Source organism: Gasterosteus aculeatus, chromosome 18 (genome assembly GCF_964276395.1).
Source record: "Gasterosteus aculeatus chromosome 18, fGasAcu3.hap1.1, whole genome shotgun sequence".
In the NCBI taxonomy this organism is placed as follows: Eukaryota; Metazoa; Chordata; class Actinopteri; order Perciformes; family Gasterosteidae; genus Gasterosteus; species Gasterosteus aculeatus.
In genome coordinates this window covers 13618699-13642277 of record NC_135706.1, presented here as the reverse complement: position 1 = coordinate 13642277, position 23579 = coordinate 13618699, and the positions used below count along the sequence as shown (strand labels likewise).

Genomic DNA, 23579 nt, shown 5'->3' with positions numbered 1-23579 from the left:
GCACCCACCTGGAGCACCTGGTGTCCCGGTTCTGCCTGGACTCGGAGATGGCTCTGGACGGGATGGACTCCTCGCGCATGCTGGTCATCAGCCCCTGTGAGCTGAGCGCGTACACACAGAGATGGGAGGTGCCCTTCTCCTGACCCTCCCTCCCCCCCCCCGTGACCTTTCACCCCCCGCGATGTCACCCGCTCTCTCTCCAGTGAGAGACCGCCGCCGCCGCTTCGGCCCCGAGGCGCCGGGCGGAAGGTTTAAGAAGACGCCTCGTCCCTGTTTGTTGTGAGAGGAAGTGACGCGTGGCATTAAAGAGGTTTGGTGAAGAGACAAATCAAGCGCACCTTAAAAAGACTCAAACATCGCAGAAGGTTTCCCTTGTGACTCTTTGAGAATGTGGAATAAAAACCAGCCACAAATCACGTCCTTTCAAGACAGAATAAGCATCATCGTCTTTCCTGCAGCATCCAGAGGGTGAAACCAGGAAGTGAAGGTGAATCCGCTGATTAGGAGGAAGCAGCCGACCGGAACAGAAACAGGATGAAGGCAAAGAAAGCAAAAGGCCGACAGCTTTGTACCAAAAAAAGAGTAGAAGATGTACCGCCGGTCGCTCACTACGGGGACAGTAATCTCATCTGTGACCTTTGAAACGACCTCCTGCTTCAAACGAGAACACTTTGTCTCTATAAAGATCATTTCCCCCAAAAAGACAGTTTTTCAAATGGCGTATTTTTAAATGTGGAGACGGATTCTCAACAAATTGTGTCCCAACTTTCTTGTGTTTGAAATCATCCGCTGCATCGTTTTGATATCCTGTTTGGCTCCTGAATAAAGGTTTTATAACAGATCTCCCTGTTGTGAACGCAGAACACATTTCATATACAAATATTATCTTTCCAAATGTAGATTTCATTGTTGATTGTCTCTTAACGGCGTTTCACACAACCTTCATGTTAATAAAACACCACAATTGTAGAAATATAATTCTACGTTCATTACCGTAGTATTACCATAACTACTGTACTTCAACTACAAGTACTACAAATTCCCCAGGTGCAGTGATAATGCCAGTAAGCATCTAATGCAACCTTTTACTTCTACTAGTACGCTATTTACTACTATTTAAAGTTCCCACACAGGAAATGTTAATAACAGCAAAAGGACTAATTAAAACTCAGGGTTCATGATCCTTATGATGGAAAAACTGTTTTTCAAAAGTGCTGTTCTGTCCGTCTGACATCCTTCGGATCCTAAAGAGGAGGCTCGAGGGGACTAAGGCCCTTAAACTTGATATTTTAGAGAGAGAGAGAGAGAGAGAGAGAGAGAGAGAGAGAGAGAGAAGGGAGCTGGACACACGCACGCACGCGCGCGCGCGCAGAGGGAAGGAGGGAGGATGCGTCGCTGTCTCTCCTTCCTCGTAGGCCGCCGCTCTGTGTCGGTTCCCCTCCTGGAAGCTTCCCGTCGGGTTTGAACAGATGATGGAGACGCTCCACGTGTCGCACGCGCGCAGCTGACATTTGACGTCTTCACATCCTGTTGTCTCCGAGAAGAGGCTCGTTTTTTACGTAAGTAACACGATGACCCTTTGCGTCTCGCGACCCTTTACTCTCGCGACAACTGATCTTCAAATAGAAGAAAGGGGTGTAAACAAGTAGTTATGCTCGTGTTTAATTAAATGTCGTTTTTTTGCACGTTTATGCCGTAATGATTGGCCATTGCTGCGTGAGAACGCGTCAGGTTTCTCTCAATAAAACAGCGATGCGGTCGTGAGCTGCGTTTCTGGTCGGGACACTATTACCGCCGTACCGAGGCGGCTGTAGTCCGTTCACTGTCATCGCGCTGTGATTAGACGTCAGAGACCGAGATGATGAAACTACAAGTACCAGAAAGAGGAAGAAGGCGGATGCTGCGTTGGCACGCTCTCGGAAATGTCGGAATTACTTCCGTTAATGTCACGTACAGCGTTACATTCCAAAAAGGAACTAAACAACAAAACAAAGTAGTTATATTATAAATAATATAATTGAGTATTTCGCTGCATGCATGTGTGTACCGCAGCAGGCAGCTCAGTGGAAGATCAAACACATATTGCCGTTGGATTTATTTAATGTTAGAATTTACTTGACAGTTAGTATCTGGCTTTTCTTATTTTTCGTCCTCAAGTTCTACAAAGTCGTCCACGTGTATATGTCCTTTTAAGATTAAAAAACAATACAAAAGCGTTACTCCACCCGTCAATCGTCCGAACAGCACTACTCCACTATTTAAAGTGAAAATCCCGAGTCCATTCGGTGTACGTGAAGGCAGCACAAGTCCTTCGGTGCACTTTCGGTGACGTAGTTATTTGGCGACTCGCGGTCCGCCATGGCCGGTGGTTTTCAATTCAGTCCCACAACAACAGAGACATCAAAACCTCGATAATATTCGCTTTAAAGCATTTTTGTAGATGCATTCAAACCGAAACATCAACGATGTTTATTCCACCTCCGGAGAGAAGTAAGTGAACGTGAGCTACGATACCAAATAATGACTTTAATGGGCAGTATTCAAATCACAACACACTTTTACGTAACAGTTAAACTTTTTATCAGGGATTTATTTGGTTAGAATTTCATTAGTGGAATTCCAATTTTCATACCATAAGTTATGTCACCATTGTTTTTATTTACTAAGGCTGTAGCTAATGGATTAGTCAACCAACTGGACATTACTGACATATTATAAAAACAGAGAACCATTTAAGAGACACCATAGATGTATCTATGAGAGAGAGTCTCATTTCACAGTGATGAGAGGATGATAAGGAAGCTGATTCTCAGTCACTCAAGCATCACGTCTCTGAAGAACCAGAACAAATCGTGGGAGTTGATTTTGGGGTCGGCAGACCTGCCAGATGCCCACATTAACCTGTAGAGGCACTAAACAAGTGGAATTTTCTTAATATGTCTCTTTGAAATGAACTCTGCTTCAATCTTAAAGTTAAAGTTTACTTTAGCGATTCACCTCTCTGATTATTGCAATATTCATTAGTCTGTAGATCATAATCACAACAAGTGCATTTCAACCATAAGGATACAAACTCGAAAGAACAAGAAAATCAAATAAGCCGATTTACAACTTGCTATAGATAAGAGCCACTATAAGTACAATTAGAGTCTTAAGATGTGAAGGTTCTCTGTGGTCCTGATGTCATCAGAGAGCTCGTTCCACCATTTAGGAGCAGGACAGCAGTGATCTAGTTGCTCTATAAAATGTCATGAATCACAATTACCTGCCCCAAAAAAGAGTCCTAAATAAGCTGGTCCCAGTCAACCTTTGTTTGACGCCGTCTTCAGCCGCCGTCTTCTCCCTCGTCTCTCTTAGCAAAATGAATCTCCCAAAGACCTCAATGCATCTCTAAAAGCTGACTGTTTTCTCCTCCTTTCAGCCACCCCATGATCCTGCGCCAGCTGAGCTCCTTCCGCCCCCCCTGCCCCACTCGAGGCCGTCCCCCCTTCCCCCCTCGCGGCCGTCCCCCCTTTCCCCCTTGCTGCCGCCCCCCCGTCCCTCCCCGCGGCCGCCCCCCCGTCCCTCCCCGCGGCCGCCCCCCCGTCCCTCCCCGCGGCGGCCTCGCTCTCTGCCGGCCAGGCTTCAGAAGCAGCGGCCCGTCCTCTTCCCACGTCCCCCATTTCATCCCCGCTCCTCGTCCATGCTGGTCGACGCGGGGATTCCCCCCCCCGCCTCCTGGACTCCCCCGCCTCCACCCGGCAGACCATCGGTTCTCCTCCGCTAGGATGCTAGCCCCTCGCCGCGTCAACCCGGGGGACTTTGGCGGAAGTCGGCGTTTGCTCTCCTCCGCCGTCGGCATGACGATGGAGCACGCCCACAGAGACACAGAGCCTCCTCACAAAAGGAGGCGGCGCGCTGAAGGAAATAATCAAGGTGGAGGACCAGGGGGGGGGGCGACAGGCCAGACCGAGGACGAAGGATCCGAGAGGGAGCACCGACCGAAGCTCCGCCTCAAAGATGGGAGTCGAGGGAAGAGTCGGAAAAACTGCGAAGATGAAGACGCAAAAACGAAGAACAGAGAGCGAGACGAAACCCAGAACAGGAGGAGGGACAAGAGTCCCCCGAGAGGACAGAAAGAGTCACAGCCCACGAGCTCAAGACAGCATGACGGCTTGAAATGTAAGTGAAGAGGCGTCGCTGCGTTTAGCTCGCTCACGCCGATTGGACAGAAAGTCTGACATTTCTTTTCTTACATGTTGACCCTCGTCGTCTTCTGTCTGATGAGTCAAATCCTTGTTGGAGGATTTGATGCATCATTAGATAGTTTTAGTTTTCTCTGCCTGAGGTGAAGTCCTCTGAGGTGTCCTCTGTCCTCTCCTCAGCTCTGCAGAGACACTGGGAGGCCTCGCCCGGCCGCACCAGCGACACCCGACCCCCGGGGGGCGACGCAGCCTTCGACTTCTCGGTGATGTCCTACAACATCCTGTCTCAGCAGCTGCTGCAGGACAACGTCTACCTGTACCAGCACTGTCCCCCCGGCCTGCTGGCCTGGGACCGGCGGCTGTCCAACCTGCTGGACGAGATGCGGCAGCACGACGCCGACGTGAGAAACGCCTGAGTTTGGACACACTGTCATAGAAAGACACAATGTGTACAAACTTCTGACTGATACATTCAAAAACAGAAATATAAGTCAGACAGTAAAAAGTAAAATAAATAAATACAAATTAAAAATGAATGTAAAACGTCACAAAGTGAGATGCTTTTGACCATTAAAATAAATAAATTCTCTTACGTCTTGATGATCAAGATTTAAGATTTGACAGAAGTTTCACTTTCATTTTTTTTAGATCCTCTGTCTTCAGGAGGTCCAGGAGGACCACTACGAGAACCAGATCAAACCGGCTCTACAGGCACTCGGTCGGTATGAAATGAAACACTTTGTGTTTTATTTTTTGTTCCTGTATAAAAATGTCTTGTGTGTGTTTCCTCTTCATGTTTCTTACCATTGCTCTTTTTAATATTTGTTCATTAATGTTATTGTGCGCCCTCTTTTGTTAGGGTTGTATTTCCTATTTGAGTATTTTTGTTTTTTATTATTAATTGGTGTATTAATAAATGTGTGTGTGTGTGTGTCTCAGGTTACCAGTGTGAGTACAAGAAGCGAACAGGAAATAAACCCGACGGTTGCGCCGTCATCTTCAAAGCGTCCCGCCTCTCGCTCCTCTCCTCCAATCCCGTGGAGTTTTTCCGCCCCGGCGACGCCCTCCTCGACCGGGACAACGTTGGGCTGGTTCTGCTGCTGCGGCCCAACGGGGCCGAGCGGCGGGGGGCGGATCCCTCGGCCTTCCTCTGCGTGGCCAACACACACCTGCTGTACAACCCCAACCGCGGCGACATCAAGCTGGCCCAGCTGGCCATCCTGTTGGCCGAGATCGGACGGCTGTCCCGCCTCCCGGACGGGTCGGCCAATCCGGTCGTGCTATGCGGGGACTTCAACTCCACGCCGCGCAGCCCGCTGTACGGCTTCCTGACGACGGGCCGCCTGGATTACCGAGGCCTCCAGCGCAGCATGGTGAGGGAGCCGCATGGGGGGGGGGGCTCAGAGGGGTCAACGGGGGTCAGTTACTAACGCGTGTGTGTGTGCAGGTGTCGGGTCAGAAAGACACACCAAGAGGGCGGCGTGTCCTCGAGTCTCCGCTCTGGTCTCGCAGCTTGGGGATCAACCGCCAGTGTCGGTACGAGGACGTCCCGGGGGCGGAGTCTTCCTCCGGTAGCGCGACAGGTGCTCCGACCTTTAAAGCTCCACCCCCGTTATAGAGCCGCTGCTGGGGGGGCGGAGCTTTGTTCAGTGCTTTGATTTGGTCTGAGCTCAAGTTAAGATGTTTCTTCACATTTAATGGACCTTCTGCCCACATAGAGATGTTAGCTTAGCTTAGCACAAAGACTGGGAACGGGGGGCGCAGCTAGCCGGCTCCAGTCTCTGACGTGTGTGTCTCTCGGCAGTAGAAGGAGTCATCTCTGATCTGAGCGTACAGGACGCCGCCACCAAAGCTGCTGCTGCTGCTGACAGGTACCCCCCCCCTCACCCCTCCCCACCCATTCATTCCCCTCCCATGTCTCTTCTAAGGAGTTGCCCCCAAAAATGTGTGTGTGTGCGTCCAGACACAGAGCGAGTATCGAGCACGGTCTGAAGCTGCGCTCGTCCTACCAGCACCGCCTGGCGCCCGACGGGCGACCTGAGATCACCACCTTTCACTCCCGCACTGCCTCCACTGTGGATTACATCCTGTACACCCCCGGTACTGAGAGACGCACACACACACACACACACACACACACACACACACACACACACACACAATAAGTATCGGAGATGATTATTGATCTTATTCATCTTCACAATCTCTCTCTTCTCTCTCTTTCTTCCCCTCCTCTGGCCTTCGCTACCTCTCTGGTCTCCTCCTCCTCCTCCTCCTTAGAAGAATCCACTGTGCCTCCTTCGCTGTCGGGTGGGCGGGGCCTCGAGCTGCTGGGAAGGCTGTCATTGGTGGGCAAGTCGGAGGTGGTGGAAGTCAAAGGGCTGCCCAATCGGTGTCACTCGTCGGATCACCTCCCTCTCCTCGCCAGCTTCCGCTTCTGGTGCTGAAGCCTGGGGGGACGCGCGCGGGGGGGGGGGGGGGTCTTGTTGGACGGCCAATCAGAACAGCTTCCTTTACGCGATGCAGCTCAGGGAAGATGTGGACTGAAGTGAAACTAATGAAAGTTTAAGTTGTGGCTCACGGAAGCTGTGTGCCCCCCCTGAAGATTTAATGTTCTAAACCAGTGGTTCTCAACTGGTCTGGCTCCGGGACCCACCATCGCCCCGTAATGACAAGCCGCGACCCAAATCCAGGAACATTCTCAACTTCTCAAATGAATTTAATGAAAATATGGTGCAGTTTGAACCTGAGATAATATGGAGACAGAATACGTTTGCCAACACAAAAACAAGTTTAATGAAAAAACAAAAGAGCCAGCTGTTAATTCTAATTTTCATTTTCCCAGGAAAAGGCCCGCGACCCACTAACAACCCACTAGTCACGACCCACCAGTTGAGAATCACTGTTCTAAAAAGCTTTTACTCTTCCACTTGTGTATGAAGCGGTTTTCTGACGAGATGTGAATATCAGAAGAGATTTTTAAATATATTTTAAAGCTTCTACATCTACATTGGAGACAAAGTGCTGATAAAATGAAACCTGTTGTTTTATATTTAGAATTTTATGGACATTGGGTTTTAATTTCAGACTAAATGCATAATCACTTCACAGGCAGTGGATGAATTTTTTAATATTATTTGTGGAAGAGATTTTACGTTTACAGTTTTAAATAAACGTGTTTTTTCATGTTGACGTCAGCGTTTCATTTCACTTATAAAATGGCGAAATAAATGGCTTCTATGTTTGAATTGATGACTGATCATCTGTTACTTTAGTTTATAATGTTGAAAAATCACAATACGTCGGAAAAAGGCCTAAATGTTAAAATATGTTAAATATATAATCAAATCAAATACCGCATACGAGTCATAAATGATTCACATTTTACACAGCATCATTTTTTATGTTTCAAAAATATTTTGCTGGCTTTTTGGCGTCTCACCTTGACAGCTAGGACACACACACACACACGGACACACACACACACACACACACACACACACACACAGCGAGGTGAGAATCCTGCCTTCCAATCCCTAAAGCGCTGCATAAATTTGAAATGAGGGATTATTTCTGTAAATCTGCTGCCTCCATGTGTTCGTCTATAACACCCACACACACACACGCACACACACACACACACACACACACACCCTCACACACACACACAGGAGATTAATCCATCAGGCTGCAGAGCGCTCTGAGTCAATATGAGCTTGAATCACAGGAGGAAGAACTTCATTCTTTTTGTTCCTTCTCTCAATGTTCACGGACGTGTACGAGATCAAATCTTTACATCACGTTTTTGAAAACATTCACTCGTAGGTATTTCCTCTGATTATTTAAAAAAATAATGTTTTAATCTTTAATTTATGGTGCACAAAATCAAGTATCTGCCCAAACAAAGGTCCAATACTTTAAAAAGGTCTGAGAATATATTCAAAACCTCCGGAGTCAATGAATAAAAAAGTAATGAAGAGAAGCGCGTTAAAAACATAGATCATTTATTAGAAGAACACATGCTGCTACAGATGTTGATAAAAAATGCTGCAGGAAAAGTTACAATAATAATAATATCAATACTAACGAGGGTCACGTCTCCTCCACACGAATAAAAAACATCAGGCCGTCACACGGGGAACACACGCCTTCAACACGTGTGTGTGCGTGTGTGTGTGTGTGTGTATCAGTGAATCAGCGGCTGAATATTGTTCTAGTGGTTTGGGTTTTGACGCACACACACACACACACAGACACACACAGACACACACACACTGCCATGCTGGTCTCGTGCTCACTGAGCGTCAGCACAGATGCGTCTGCTTTTTAAATGTTTCCAGAAAACCTGCAATAAACAAAAGGGAAACAGGAAACAGGAAGTGTTGGAGCAGGAAAACCACAGAAGAAGGAAATAGTTGATTGAAACAAGAGGACAACAACTTCAGTCATTGTGCACAACGCAAGTGGACAACTCAACACAAAGAAAGCCCGAACTCAAATCATGTGAGGACTCATCATCCAATCCGATCACGCGCTGCTGAGGCACTGGAAGCTGAACGTATGTTCTTCATCTTAATTTGGTTTGACTGGTTTGAGTTAAATGATATATATTTATTTTCCGTTAACTCAGCAGCTCAGCGCTCAAACACAAATTATTAACAAGCACTGTTTTTTGTCCTGCGAGAATTTAGGATTTCTTGTGAATGTGATATGCAACAGGAAACTAATGAGCATCCTTCATCCATAAAGCAGAAGGTTTGAGAAGTGACTTCATATCGGTGCCATAGAACAGTAACGTGGTGTCAGCACTTTGGAAACCAATCAAAAGGCCACAAAAAGACACCTGCTACAACTACGAGTGATCTTAACAACATTCAATCAATGAATCAAAGAGGAACACAAACAACAAACTCAAACCTTCCAGATGAACTGTGAAGAAGAAGACGTGTTTGGGGTGGGGTGGTGGGGGAGGGGGGGGGTTTAGGCCCCCCCATTGATCCCCCATTGACCCCCTGGTGAGAAGCAGAATTCTGCATCTCAGCTTTGTGCTTCTTACTAACTAACAAAAGCATCAAAAGTATCAACTGTCCCTTCTTCATCGTCTTTATCTTCTTTGTTAATACAAGATGGCGAGCTGGTTGTTGCGTGGCGTGTGTGTTGGGGGGGGGGGGGGGGGGGGGGCATAGGGGGGGCTGTGGATGTATTCTAATGGCCGAGGTTGTTCATTGTTCCCGTTCTGAAACGTGCGTGTTTCTCTCGTCCTGCTGGAAGACCCGGATTTCATTTAGCCGCTTTGTTTGTGATCCGCTGCTCGCGGCGCAGGACAAGAAGCTCAGGGATCAAGAAGAAGTGACGGGACATTGGGAGGTCACATGGGTCCCTTGTCCTCATTAACAGTCGTTGGGAGAACGTCCTCGGAGGCCTCTCGTTGAGCGGAGCGGACTCTTCGTTCAGTCGAAAGGCTTCAAAGCGCTCGGTCGGTGGGAGGAGCCGGCGTGAACAACACGCCGCGTGTTCGACACCCGTGACAGTCGGAGAGGTTGAAGGTCAAACGCTCCTGTCGGGATTCCCTCAAAGGCCTCGAAGGGAGAATCAACTCGCTCACTGATCTCCTGCAGTGACTCCTCCTTTCCTCTCGCCCACCTCCTCTCCTGCTCCCTTTCCTTCCTCTCCTTCTTCCTCTCTCATTACAATAGCTGGCCTTAAACAACAGGTAACCCCCCCGATACACATCTGTATCTGCAGGGGGAAGCTAACATCTTGTTGTCATGGTGACCTTTCCTCTCCACGCCGTCTGCATCTGGTTCCTTTCATTTCTTACTGCCAGATGAGCGTGGTGGTGATGTGTAGAGGTGAGGGGGGAGCTGTGTGTGTGTGTGTGTGCGTGTGCGTGGCCACAAGGCGGTTGTCAACTCGACGGAGGTGCAGACGCCATCAGATGCGGATCTGGTAGCCGTCGTTGAGGGTGCTGAGCTCCGGAGGTTTCCTCTCCACTGAGGCCGGCCTGACGGACAGAGACAGACGGTCGGATCAGCGTTACCATGGAAACCACCTCCTCCGGAATGTTACACGGAAGAACAGAACCAGCACAAACTGTCTATTAATCATTTATTCAACCGGTGAAAAACTTTGTCTGCATTTAAGATGAAAAGCAGCCGTTTCTGCATTAAAATGATTCATTCTTCTATCGACTAATCGACTAATCGCTTCAGATCTAATAAAACAAACAAACTTTGATTTTCGCTTCGGCTCCATTGGTGCAACTTGTTCCAGCTCTAAAGAGTTTTCGCTCTCGTGTCCTTCCTCGGTTAAGAGGCTCAGACGTTTTGTTCCTCCCCCTCTCCTTCTTTCCTCGTCCCCTAACTCCCTCCCTCTCCACCTTTTTGCTATAGACAACCTTCCCTCCTTCCCTCCTGTACGGACGTCATCTCCTTTCTGCCTCTCTTCTTTCCCTAACTTAGACCTTGTAGTCCAGCGTTCCTGCTTCCTTTCCTTTCCCCTCTTTCCGCACCCTGTGCTGCTTGAATGGGGATTTATTTATACGAAGTGTCCACATCTCATGTGATGGTCAGAGCACCGACTGGTTCACTAGAGACTAAAGATTAGAAAACTTGTTGTTTTTGTGTCTGTGATGGAATCCTGAATAATAGATTCTAAATGATCTCATGCTGTAGCAAACTGATCAGCTGGATAAAAGCATCGTTTCATAACGGATTCATCTGCGGATTAAATTTGGGATTTTATGCTTTATTGTCTTTATTGATGTTATGCTTTATTAAAGAAGATTATTTCATTTAAAATGGATGAAAAAGATCAAATAGAAACATCCCTTTGATGTTTGTAAAGACACACACACATTTCTGAATAATCAGACGAGAGATCCTGCTGAAGCTTCTCATAATAAAGGTCGTCGCGGTACCTCGTCAGAGGGCAACACCAGGAGACTAATCCTGCTGCAGTGTGTGTGTGTGTGTGTGTGTGTGTGTGTGTGCGACTGCAGTGCGACTGGCCTGCAGCTGTCGTCCAAGTCAGATTGTATTACATCCCAGCACACAGCTGACAACACACACACACACACACACACACACAGATGCAGGATGCTGTGTTCATCTCGTCTCTTTTGCAATGTGACGTTAACTAATTCACGTTTTTACTTCTTAATAAACAACAAAGAGTTGTATTGTATTGCGAGTAGAGATGTAAGAAAATTAAAGTGTTCCTGATGATTCCAACGGGACCTTTAGCCGTGTTCTTCACACACACACACACACACACACACACACACACACTCACGATTTGTCTCTGCGGTGCAGGAGGCGGCGCTGGGGACTGCTCTGTCGTCGTCGTGGCGATAAGGACTTCCCCCGGCTGCGCTCCTTGATCGGTGACTGTGCGCTGGACGATTTGAGGATCTGAGAGCAAAAGAAAAAGAAAATAATCACAAAAAGCAGAAGTCTTATGACTTTATTACACTATTTAGAATCCGAGAGGATGTAAACAGGAAAACACGACCAACAAAGTGTCCGACCGCACGGGAGAGGATTCAGACTCCAAACAGACAGCTGCAAAGAATGTGTGTGTCAGACATCATTAGGAAGCCAGTGGGAGACAGAGACAGAGTGGGAGACAGAGACTGAGTGGGAGACAGAGACTGAGTGGGAGACGAGTGGGAGACTGAGTGGGAGACTGAGTGGGAGTGGGAGACAGAGTGGGAGACTAGTGGGAGTGAGAGACAGAGTGAGAGACAGAGTGGGAGACAGAGTGGGAGACAGAGACTGGGTGGGAGACGAGTGGGAGACGAGTGGGAGACTGAGTGGGAGACTGAGTGGGAGTGGGAGACAGAGTGGGAGACTAGTGGGAGTGAGAGACAGAGTGAGAGACAGAGTGGGAGACAGAGTGGGAGACAGAGACTGGGTGGGAGACGAGTGGGAGACAGAGTGGGAGACTGAGTGGGAGACAGAGTGGGAGACTGAGTGGGAGACTGAGTGGGAGTGAGAGACAGAGTGGGAGACAGAGTGGGAGACAGAGTGGGAGACAGAGTGGGAGACTGAGTGGGAGACTGAGTGGGAGTGAGAGACAGAGTGGGAGACAGAGTGGGAGACAGAGTGGGAGTGGGAGACAGAGTGGGAGACAGAGTGGGAGACAGAGTGGGAGACAGAGTGGGAGACAGAGTGGGAGACAGAGTGGGAGACAGAGTGGGAGCAGTTCAGGGTGAAGATGGATGGAAAGTTTTGGGGTAAAAAGCATCGATCAGCATAGAACATTTGTCTCATGTTGTCCAGCGACTTGTTTTAGTCATGTGGTGTTGATATACGAGTGTGTGTGTGTGTGTGTGTGTGTGTGTGTGTGTGTGTGTGTGTGTGTGTGTGTGTGCGTTGTACTGTTGTGGTAGTGTGTCACTGTGGCTCGCACACCATAAGTCTGTACTTGTGAGGACATTCAATGACTTTTAGTCAGTAACCTGAAACCCTTAAAGGAGCAAAGGACACACACACACACACACACACACACACACACACACACACATACGTGTGACAGCTGCAACCTCACTGACCTGCATATCCTGCTGACCTGCAACCCTGTCCGTGTATCAGTATTCAACACTGGCATCTCACATGCAACCACACACAAACACACACACACACACACACACACACACACACACACACAAACACACATCGCTTGTGTCGCAGAAATGTGTAAAACTATGAATAGAGAACAAGAAGTTCCTTCCCCCTCATGCCCTGAATCACTGCTGACAGTTTGTGTTCCACTTTCGCCACAGAGGAAACTGCTTCCATCTCTGGTCACATGACAAACTGCAGACGTTTTCTCTTCATGTCACATTTCATCACGATTGTGTTTTTATACACGTTTTAAAAAGGTCTCTGATTAATGAATATGAATGAAATACACATAAAACCATTTATCGGGTTCTCGTGGTTCAACTCGAGCGCTTCATGAAGCTGTGAAAGTTGTGCGTTTGTGTGCACCTTCATCCTCATGTCGCGGCCGTGCTTCTCCAGCTCCTTCCTCATCTCCTGAGGGCCGAGCCGGGCGGCGTTCAGCACCAGGTGCTTCCACTCGATGGACTGGCACACGTGGGGGTCGTGGGGCACGTAGAGGCCGATCTTCACCTGGGGAAGCAAGAGGTCAGACGAGGCGCTCCCTGATGGCTCTGCCCCCCCCGTCCCGCCCCGTCCCGTCCCGTCTCTCACCTTCTTCAGGGTGTGCTGGTACATCTTGTAGGAGCTCTCGAACTCGGCCACCAGCTCGCCCAACGTGCGGTGCGTCAGCGGCTTGTCCATCAGGTCCTGGCGGCGGCTCATGCCCAGCGTGCCGTAGCGCCCGTTGCAGTGCACGCCGAGCACCACGTGGTGGAAGCAGTGGCCCGAGAACTGCGTCTTAAAGCTGATGGGGAAGCGCTCCAGAGACGTCAGCCCGTTGGTCAGGTAGCTGGTCGGCGGTTAAGACAAACTCAAGAAAAAGTACCTTTGAGGACAGAACCCCAGAGAGAAAGCAGGTGTTTGTTTGTTTGTTTGTTTGTTCCCGCCCGAGTCAGACCCGATTAGATTCAGAGGGACTCCCTCAAGGCCGATGCTCCTCCTGCCGGGTTCCATCAGCAACCTGAGATGATGACACACGCTCAGGAGGTCTGTTTGACCTCTGGAACACGAGGAGATAGGGAGGGATTATGTGCACCTCTTGACCTTTGACCTCCTCATTCCTCTCTTCCTGATCTCCTTTCCTCCTTTTCATCCATTGGAACCAACGAAAGTTACCAAGTTACCAACGGAGTAAACAAATGACAGCTGTAGAGACCTGTCAATCAGCGTTTAGCCCCGCCCTAAAGCGTCCTCTGCTTCATGGTCTGTTTGACTCTAAATGGACCATAATTCACTAAATGAACATCATGCTGTGTTGAAGAAGACTTGAAACTAGAGACTGAGACCATAAACTCATGTTTACTGAGGGAATAAATCAAGAGAGAAGTGGAGTCATTTTATCATAGACGTCTATGGGACCAGAGGAGTCGCACCCTGCTGGTCACTACTGAGAATGCAGCTTTATGGTATTTCAGCATTGGCTTCACTCGTTTTTTTTTGTTTGTGCTAATTTCACAAATACGAGTCTACAAATGAGAACTGAATGAGGCCTAAATATAGTCAGCTCTCCTGTGTTCCATCTACATCACGGCTTACCAACGTCTGTTTACTGCCTCAGAGTCTGTGCAGGAAGACTGATAAACACATTTACATTTCTGCAGAGAAACTTTGGAAGTGAAATATGAAGAGAGAAGATTTAGCTGTCGTGTCATTTCTCAGTTAAGAGGCTCAGATTTAAAATCTCTCTCTCGGTTGCCATAGTAACCACTACTGGAGAGAGTTGTCAGTTTTAACACAGCTGAACATCGTTCCTCCTTATTCCATACACACGATCCGTCCGTCCTTCTAAACAGAGAAGGAGACTCGACTGGTCTCATCCTGCTCCGTGTGAGAAGCCTTCATCTGAGATGCTGATTCTCTCCATCACTATTCCTCTCACAGGGTTTTAATCCCCGTTATCTTCTAATCTGATGTCCTAATCAGTTCATCCAGGAGTGGACATCCTTGTTACCTGAGATGTTGCACATGAGGTCACAAGGTCGCTGACCTTTGACCCCAATCCAACCAGTCCATGAGAAAATGTGTGAAGGCACTGGTGAGATATGAGAATACTAGTGAGATATGAGAATAATACTATGGATGAAGAGGATGAAGAGGAGCAGCGTGAGGTCTGAGGTGTCGTGATGTTCAGGGTCTTTAGATATTGAAGAATATGTCTTTAGGAGTAACTTTGTACTCCGCGTTCAACGTGGCTGTTCTGCAAGAAACAACTGGGATAAACCCAAAGAGAATTCGGATCAGGAACAAAGGACCCAACGGCAGAAGAGATGAGGACAGACAGGAGGACACCCGTCTTTAGAGCCTGATTGATAATGAGACATGTGGAGATCACTCGTCTTCCAGCTTCCTCACTCAGTCATCAGCTGATGACTCACCTGAGAACGGCCTTCATTCATTGATCTGACTCAGCAGTCGACTGGTTGGGCAAACAGCAGGTATGTAAACAGGGCGCGTCCTCCTTTGTGTATTAAACATAAAGTCGTATGTGTCTGAGGACACAGCAGGCAGGGCCTCATAGCTCAGTGGTTAGAGCACTGGTCTTGTAAACCAGGGGTCGTGAGTTCAATTCTCACTGGGGCCTGACTCCTTTTTCAATGAGCCATGATGGTGAGAGGACACACACACACACACACACACACACACACACACACAGCGTCTCACAGCTGAAGCTTCCTCACACAGACACTAGCTCCTTTTCCTCACCCCTGTCTTGTGTTATTATCCTCCCTCTGAGGTCGCTGTCAGGTCTCACATGCACTACCCACAAGAGCGTAGTGCATGTGAGACCATCACCCTTGAGGAAACCAAACATTTATTGCACATGTGTTTAGATCGTCTTCTTCCAACTCAAATTGAATATTTTATTGTCCACTTGTATGTATTTATTAACTTTTTAAAATATGGAGCCGACTTTATAAAATCTTTGTGAATAGAAAATTGCAGCAAATTAAACTGTACATTTTGTGCGTATGTGTGTGTGTGTGTGGTGAAGGGGTTACGTTTTGAAGAGGGCTTGTTGCCAGGCAACAACACATTTCAGTAAGAGCTGGAAAGGGTGGCAGTGGTGATGGGGGGGCTTCAAGACATTAGAGCAACATGTCTCATTGATTTCACCCACAGAAAACATTTGGCCCAGTGGTTGGTGTGTGTGTGTGTGTGTGTGTGGTAAAGGATACACTCCCAAGATGACGGCTTCGAGACATTTGATTGGCAGAGACTCTCTGATCATCTCTCTTGCGGTCTCCATTAACCTGGTGGAAGAAGGAGAGGAAGAGGAGGATGAGGAGAAAAGGGGCACAAGGTCGGTGAGAGGAAGAGGAGGATGAGAATAATGATCAGGAAGCAACTTGATGAAAATCAAACAAAGACCAAAACCTTCCAGACGTGTGAGAGCTGGATGCTAGTTCAATCCTAAACTTGTACCTTTTTTAAAATAACATTTTTCATAGAATTTATATATTATAATAAGTAATTAACTGAAAACAAAGAAGGACCTTATTGTGGGAACCGCTGAGTTACATCGGCCTGAAATAAATGCTTTTATTTTAAGTGAATGTCCTTCTCCTGTCCCCCTCCTGTCCTCCTCCTGTCCCCCTCCTGTCCCCCTCCTGTCCCCCTCCTGTCCCCCTCACTTACCCGCTCAGTGGGCGGCTCTTCTTGATCTCAAAGAACTGGGTTCCTGTGTGGTTGTATCTGGAGGAAGCGTTAGGGACAACAAGGTTGCGTCCCGCTGGTCAGATGACGAGACGCGAGACCGACCGGCTCCTCCCGTCGGGTGTGGCTCGCCTCTGGCGGCATCCGTTGTCATGGCAACGTACGCTGCTGTGTCATTGCTACCAACGAGCGAAAGGATACTGCAGAGCCTTCATGTAGTTCTGGATGGCCACCAGCCAATCAGGGACCGACATGGAGGGTCTGAAGGTCGGGACCGAGGGAACGGGATGCTGCAGAGGGAAGGGGGGGGGGCATTTATGTCAGATTGACATATGGAAACATTCAAGGCCAAACAAGCACCTCCTGCCGTCTTTGAAAGTCTCCCTGTCATTGTCGGACTCCCACATCCCTGAATGTTCTTCAGACAAGAAGCACAATCAGGATTCTTTGTTGTTGACCAGCAGATGATCTCTGACCCCCCCGCAGGTCATTCTATGCCTACATCAAACAGGTGTTTTCTGGTTTGGTGTGAAAAAGTGAACATTTGGATAACCCACTGTGGGGGCCAAGTCAGTAGCTGCTGGTATCGCTGTGGGGGAGCATTTCATGCATATCAGATCACATCAGTTCTGTGTGAAGGAGAGACGCTGCGTCTGGCATAGCACCCCTCCCCCCCACCACACACACACACACACACACACACACACACACACACACACACACACACACACACACACACACACTGCGGGGGGAGAGAGACCTGCGGTGGAAGTGAAACCGGGTCCGCCGTCGCTTCACCTCAACCAGAACCGCTCCAGAGAGGAAAGAGGTCAGAGAGAGGGTGAGTCAGACCTCAACGCAGAGCGACACTTCCTCCACACGCAGGCAGGCAGCCAGTGTGTGTGTGGTGTGTGGTGTGTGGTGTGTGTGTGTGTGTGTGTGTGTGTGTGAAGGGTGAACTATAAGCAGCAGCCCTATCATTTCCTGTGAGGGGGTTTTGCCTCACTGTTTATTTGCTGAGCAGGAAGTGCTTTTATTTTTGTTTCTAAATAGTCCTTGAATGAAACAAAGTGCTCCTGAGACCTACGACATACGACCACACACACTCTGAACCTCCTCCCATCCACTTCCATTACAGCCAACAGGTTACTGGGACACAACCAGTCAACCAACTGGTCACTCTCACCATCAGGCCAGTCCTTAAACCAGTCTGTAAACCAGGCAGGACCAGTAAATAGCAGGTTTACTGACGCATAATCTCCCATGTCGGGAAATCCTCACTAAGGAGCAACTCGCTGGCTGCATCAGCTGGCGCGCACACACACACACACACACACACACACACACACACACACACACACACACACACTCTTAAGCTGCTGTGAGTGAGATGACTGGTAATCCCCCCCCCCCCTCCCCTTTTGCTGCAGGGGTCACATCAGTCAAAGCAGAGCCTCAGTATAATGTTTGTGATGAAGTGACAGTCTCTGCCGACGGCCTACGTGCACGAGCCTACGTGCGTGGACATTAACAAATAGAGCGTGAGGAGACGCACTTGTGGAGAGTCAGCGTTCTTCGTGCACGGATGGATTGAGATGCCACCTCGTCGGCTACAGCTGTCACACTCCTTCACACTCCAGATGTGTCTCGAGGAGTCCGACATTTAGGGAGAAAGATTCCACCAACTGACCAAAGCACAAACACGTCAACAAACCACTTAATAATCCAATTAAACCACAGCGGCCGGGGGGGGGGGTTGGTTGGTTACATGATAATGAAGGATAATGTCCACATTCAAATAGGACCTCCTGTCCAACAGCAGATACAAAAAGCAGAGAGGGTGTAACCGGAGAGGGAAGGAGGGGGGGCAGACTGAGAGGGGGACGTCCCGAGGAATGTCTGTCTCCCCCTCTGCCGCAGACAGCTGAGGACAAAACGATTAACGAGTGAACATGAGACTCTTCTTCTCCTGCTGCTGTAAAGAGGCGGCTGGCAGCAGCACTTAGACCGCAGTGATCACGCCGAGGAGGAACATCTCCTCACCTTCTACCTCCTACAGGCTCCTCCAGCGGAGGGCTGCAGCTCTCTGCCTCTGGAAACATCTGTCCAAACTAACCACGCCGGCAGGCGTCCATGAGTAGGACCGAAAAGGGTTGAATCCACTAGCTGCTCTTGTGTAGTGAATGAAAAACAAAATGTCTACTTCATATTAAATCTCTTAAGCCCTTTCACAATAAAATCCTATTGTAACAGCTTGAACAGAAACATTTTAATCCAGAGCAATGGAGGTTTAATAAACAAGTGACACAATGTCACATAGTGTTTATATTTTATATTTCATAACGTGCACTAAAGTGCACGGTGGTCAGACGAGTTCCAGGCGCCTTTGTTTTTGTTAAAAGTCCAGTTGGTATCCAGAGATTATCCATCACCCAGATTGTGTTAGAGGGATTATTCTGCCCCTGTGCCAAGACTTCCGCTCTGTGAATGAGGACAGGGGGAGGGGGGGGGGCGACAAATCAACCTGAGGCAAACAACTACTGCGAGCAACGTGTACGTTTACACGCAGCAGGTTGCAGGTCAACAATACAACAACGTAGACAAAGGGCCCCTTGGTGGACGACTCGCTCCTCTGAGCGGACCAGCGCTTCCATGTAAACCCGTCCACCTGCCGCTCCTCATGGTCCCAGAACAACATGGAGTCTTTCAACAGTTTTTCTTCAACGCGAGCCAACCAGGTCAGTAACGACCTCATGGCCAATTAGCAGAGCAAAAACAAAACAAGCTCGTGGCGACGTGATGGACGATGCAAACGCTGACAGACAATCAAAAGCCATCTTCCTCTGCGGTCCAAACGGCAGGAAATATTCTGATTCTTCTGCCTCGTCTGAGTCGACCCGACTGAAGTTCTTGTATTTTGAGTCGCTACGGTTACTGAGAATGACACGCAGAGTCAGCTGGTCAGCAGCACCACCCTGACGCTGTTTGGGTGCTAATGTCCAGCACTGAGAGGACCGACTACAGTAAACTGGAAGATCTGACATGATTTTTCTAATCAGTCTGTCTGTCTGTCATTTCAGTTTGATTCTTTCTAATTCTTGGGGGAAAACGTGTATTTATAAAGTATTTATATACGTCTGTGTGTTTGTGTGCGCGAGAGAGGGAATCTGTCAAAGCCACTCAGACCAAAACAAAATCATCAGTTAACACCACTTGACAGGTGTGGCCAAATTAGCACAGTGGTTGGTGGGGTGACGCAATCCTGTGTGTGCGCACATCTGAGTGTTTGAGGTTTGTGAAAACCGGCTGACACCTAAAGCACGTAAGTGTGACACACACACACACACAGAGACAATATGAGTTGGACGGACACGGAGAGCCAGAACCTGACGGCCTCACTCACATCCTGATCTCCTCACGATGTCGGAGTAGCACGCATGCCAGGAGAGAAGCGACTGTGACTTATTATCCACTATAACCCCCCATTTTATCAAGGAATCCGCAGGCTGACAATGAAAATAAGCATCAGTTGACACAGCCAACATTGTCTGCAAATGTTTGTATGTTTGATAAGGACGGAGCTTGAATTTGCATTAAAAAAGCACCGAGCTCACAGCAAGGTAGTGACAGGTGTAAACACAATATAAACCCATGGCGTCCATCCCTGAGCAACGTCGTCTCCTCACGTCGTCTCCGGGAAGACTTCTGCGTCCTACTTAAGCCGGCCTACCTTGGGAAGGTACGCCGCATTTCGTATCCTGTCAACCATCTCCTGACCCTCGGGGTGCACGGCGGCCACGTGGGACCACATCCTGTCCCACGTTGGACCTTCAATGGGGAAACCGGTCCTGTTCACGTAGAAAAGAACCCCTCCATCCTTCTCCTCCTCCTCCCCGGGGGAGCGGGTGCTGTTGTTGGGGGGGGAGGCGGCGGACTCCTCCCGGGTGCTGCAGCGGAGGAGGCAGTGCGCGCTGGTGCTCTTGGATCGGCCGTGCCTGCTCAGCTTGGCCGGGGTGGTGCCGGTCCGGCTGGGGGAGTTGGGTCCGGTCATGGATCCCTGGGAGGGACGAGGAGGAGGAGGAGGAGAGGTTGGGGCGGGCGATCCTCCCCCAGCTACAACAGCTTCTCCGTGTTGGTCAGTGTCGGACGGTTCATGTTGATCTTCCACAGCAAACCTGGAAGGAACATTTAAATCAGTCTCAAAACGTCTTCTAAGGAATAAGTTTACATCTCAAGTGAGTTTCTGCACCACAGGGACCAGGAAATATCTCCATAAAGGCTGCGATGTAGGAAGAGAAAGACAGACCAAAGAAGGTTGAGTGTTTCCTACAAGGACCAGCAGAGCAACAGAGCACCAGGCTGATGTATTTATATAAATAACAGACAACGACAGATATAAACAAAGCGTACATCTTACAGAAACATGTTCCTAGAAAGGGTGGGGTTAGTGGTAGTTGATCAAATATAATAATAATAACGTTAGGTTGCATGTTTGATCAACTTATACGAAAGAGTACAACGTGATTATCATATCAAGCAGATATGTAAAAGAAAGTTATGTAAACTCCTTAGAATGATGCTAAGAGCTTTAGCTTGAATAAAGTTGGCTAACGTTTCTCTCACAGGAGCACTAATACAATCATTTCAAATACATTATAGTTTATTATACAATTCTACATAATTATGTGCATAGTCCAAACATATTGAAGTATGAAAAATGTCTTTAAACTCACGAGCAAGTATAAACTCACCAGTCACAAGTTGGTGTAGGAGTCAGAGTTAACGTTAAATAACTGTCACCAACTCAACTGTTACCGTATTTTCCACCGTAGATCCCGTTTCAGATAAACGACGCGCCGTCCGGTTTAACGGGCGTTTTACTCGAGTCAAACACCGGGAGACGAGGGGGGGTCCCATTCATACCGGGCCTGCGGTGTCCCCTACACGGGGACAAGTCTTGTTTTGGTCCGAAGGTTTGTAACTTCACCCCCTTCTTGCGTGTGTCAAGCTAACACAAGCTAACACCGCTCGCCCCCGGGACTACGTTAGTTTCCACTTCAAAGTAAAAGCCCCACGTTTGTCGACATCGCTTATTTATGGTATGGATAGCACCGATTGTTGTGGTACACTCTTGCACTCGTCGCTTATTTCAATGTGATATATTAACGCGTGGCAGTAAATGTTTTATCAAAATGAATCCAAACAAACGCTTTATTTTCTGATCGGAGATTTATTTGTTTTGAAAATATCTTCCGGAAGAGCTTTTGTTGCGCTAGCTAGCTCACTGCGGGGGCCGTTGCCTCCCAATGCCCCAGTCCGAAGAAGAATTACCTCCTCTCTGCATTCCTTCCCGTCAGCACCCGTCACGGCTCCTCGGTATTAACCTCCCCAGAAATCCCGACTTCATGTCGAGAACAAAAGGTCTTCTTTTAATCCCTCACATGATTGAATCACTGGGGATAAACCGGACCCTCCAGCCACCCGCCCGTTCGCTCTCTATCTCTCCGCTGCTCGTATCCCCGGCAAAGAATCGGCGGCATCTCATTGGTCGAGTCAACAAAGAGGGGCGGGCCGTAGAGTCCGCTCCGCTATAATTGGAATTTACGACATTCTCTGATTGGTGGATTTTGATAGACGAAGGCGTCAACAAGTGATGCATCTGCAACAAATTGGATTGTCAGTCACTCGCTGCAACTGTTGGTTTTTGCACATTTTGTACACATTTTGGGTGCTTGACAAGGTTACTTCCCAAAAAATAATACAATTGGAGCAGTAAATTATTACATTAAAAAAATTACAATATATATTTCTTTTATCATCTGTTATAATATATATTATCAAAATATAATTTTAAGTTCAAAATGTCATGGTAAATATATGACTAAGCATACATCATGTTGAGGAAGGAGGGGATTGCTAATCACATTGCAATGCATGTTTTGTAAACTTAATAACTATGAATTATGAATCTACAACCGTACAATATTACAGCACAACATTACAGCACAATAATGTTCCCCAACAGCAAGTTTGCTGTATCAAAGTATCATTTAAACAACCCTGTCTCCCACAAGATGACGTTTTCAATCGAATTGAAGATTCATTTTCAAAGTTGAAATATCTCAGTTTGAAACTGTAAAAAGAAAACATTCCCCCTCAGATTTCCACTGACTCATTTGGAACTCATTTGTGATCCGTCAAAAGCAAACATGACCCACTGCAACGCACCTTCCCTCAAACCAACTCTCATTTCACAAACAACGCTGTTTGTTTTTTGATCAATCTTTCCATCTGCAGAGTTACTGGTGTCCTTGAACCATCGAAGCTTCTCTGATCATCTCCCACGCTGTTACAAGGCAGAGCAACATCATCTCCATCCTCGACAGCGAGGGAGAGGAAAGGTTCTCAGCTTTAAGTTCTCAAGAGACAAACAAGTGAAATAAGAGAATCAGGTGTGTTCATAGTTGTATTTTAAATAAAACAGATGTGTAAAGTCCCTGTTAAAACCCTCTTGGCTGTCTGAGTCAAACGTTGGATAGTTTCACAACACTAACATACGTAATATTTCATCATCGCTGGTAATCTGGAAAAAGACAAATGCAATCCAAGTGAACCATCGTTCTTCCCTCTCTGACTGTCTCTCTCTCAAAGGACTCCGTCTTCTCAAAGAAAGAAGAAAAGACGACTTCCTGTTTTAAGTTATTTTTCAACTTCCTTATAGTCTCATTCTTTCTTCCTCTCATGTCGTCGCTTTTTTCTTTAATTCTTTTTTAACCCAAAGTGAAAACGTTCCCTGTCCTTCTCCCTCTGTGAGTCACTCTGCTGGCTGCAGGAGAAAGAGGAGGAATATAAACCCTCCAAGTCTTCCTGTTTGGTTTTCATTTGTTTGTTTACATGCAACAAATTACAAAAATTGTTTTTATAATTGAACGACTGATACAACATATCCTCTCAACCCTCTAGAAGTAAATGGACCTCACTTTACTTTTCTAGTGTTCTATTCTCTGACATCATTCACACCCTGATGATGTTCAGGTTTAAGTGTCTCTAAGGACACGTGGACACATGCGGAGCC

At 47.8% G+C, this 23579-nt stretch overlaps 3 protein-coding genes and 1 non-coding gene across 15 annotated transcripts in view; 3 read left to right on the top strand and 1 right to left on the bottom strand.

Annotated features, from left to right (window-relative positions):
* Window positions 1-841, top strand: part of galnt14 (UDP-N-acetyl-alpha-D-galactosamine:polypeptide N-acetylgalactosaminyltransferase 14 (GalNAc-T14)) — a 70437-nt gene extending 69596 nt beyond the window's left edge. For both annotated transcript variants that reach the window (XM_078093449.1, XM_078093450.1), the window contains one exon: window positions 1-841. This exon is cut by the window's left edge and continues 16 nt beyond it. In XM_078093449.1, the coding sequence (XP_077949575.1) occupies window positions 1-143 (143 nt within the window). In that variant the 3' untranslated portion in view covers window positions 144-841.
* Window positions 842-1304: 463 nt separating this feature from the next.
* Window positions 1305-7376, top strand: angel2 (angel homolog 2 (Drosophila)). Of its 7 annotated transcripts, none has more exons than XM_040161004.2 (9): window positions 1305-1559; window positions 3422-4161; window positions 4365-4585; window positions 4833-4902; window positions 5124-5557; window positions 5632-5767; window positions 5989-6055; window positions 6148-6284; window positions 6465-7376. In XM_040161004.2, exons 2-9 carry the CDS (start codon window positions 3429-3431, stop codon window positions 6629-6631), a joined length of 1965 nt encoding a protein of 654 aa, XP_040016938.2. In that variant the 5' UTR covers window positions 1305-1559; window positions 3422-3428; the 3' UTR covers window positions 6632-7376. The 7 variants fall into 7 exon arrangements, with proteins under 7 accessions (XP_040016938.2, XP_077949572.1, XP_077949573.1 ...); XM_078093446.1 differs by having other exon boundaries at window positions 1307-1559; window positions 5992-6055; XM_078093447.1 differs by having other exon boundaries at window positions 1307-1559; window positions 6468-7376.
* Window positions 7377-8171: 795 nt separating this feature from the next.
* vash2 (vasohibin 2) lies at window positions 8172-22116 on the bottom strand. Of its 5 annotated transcripts, none has more exons than XM_040161146.2 (9): window positions 21836-22116; window positions 20235-20679; window positions 16706-16794; window positions 16487-16543; window positions 16027-16101; window positions 13403-13640; window positions 13178-13321; window positions 11478-11596; window positions 8172-10188 (listed from the first exon to the last, which is right to left on the bottom strand). In XM_040161146.2, exons 2-9 carry the CDS (start codon window positions 20553-20555, stop codon window positions 10119-10121), a joined length of 1113 nt encoding a protein of 370 aa, XP_040017080.2. In that variant the 5' UTR covers window positions 20556-20679; window positions 21836-22116; the 3' UTR covers window positions 8172-10118. The 5 variants fall into 5 exon arrangements, with proteins under 5 accessions (XP_040017080.2, XP_077949593.1, XP_077949594.1 ...); XM_078093467.1 differs by having other exon boundaries at window positions 21256-22010; XM_078093468.1 differs by lacking the exon at window positions 21836-22116 and adding an exon at window positions 21320-21560.
* Window positions 15359-15431, top strand: trnat-ugu (transfer RNA threonine (anticodon UGU)). The gene has a single exon. It is a non-coding gene; the product is annotated as a tRNA-Thr (tRNA).
* Window positions 22117-23579: the final 1463 nt, after the last annotated feature.

Coding starts and splice junctions, on each gene's coding strand:
- angel2 (XM_040161000.2), top strand. CDS start 2,441: ATGCATTCAAACCGAAACATCAACGATGTTTATTCCACCTCCGGAGAG. Junction 2,491..3,421: donor TATTCCACCTCCGGAGAGAA/GTAAGTGAACGT, acceptor TCCTCCTTTCAG/CCACCCCATGATCCTGCGCC. Junction 5,768..5,988: donor TTCCTCCGGTAGCGCGACAG/GTGCTCCGACCT, acceptor GTCTCTCGGCAG/TAGAAGGAGTCATCTCTGAT.
- vash2 (XM_040161146.2), bottom strand. CDS start 20,555: ATGACCGGACCCAACTCCCCCAGCCGGACCGGCACCACCCCGGCCAAG. Junction 16,102..16,486: donor AAGAGCCGCCCACTGAGCGG/GTAAGTGAGGGG, acceptor TTCTTCCACCAG/GTTAATGGAGACCGCAAGAG. Junction 13,322..13,402: donor ACCAGCACACCCTGAAGAAG/GTGAGAGACGGG, acceptor TTGCTTCCCCAG/GTGAAGATCGGCCTCTACGT.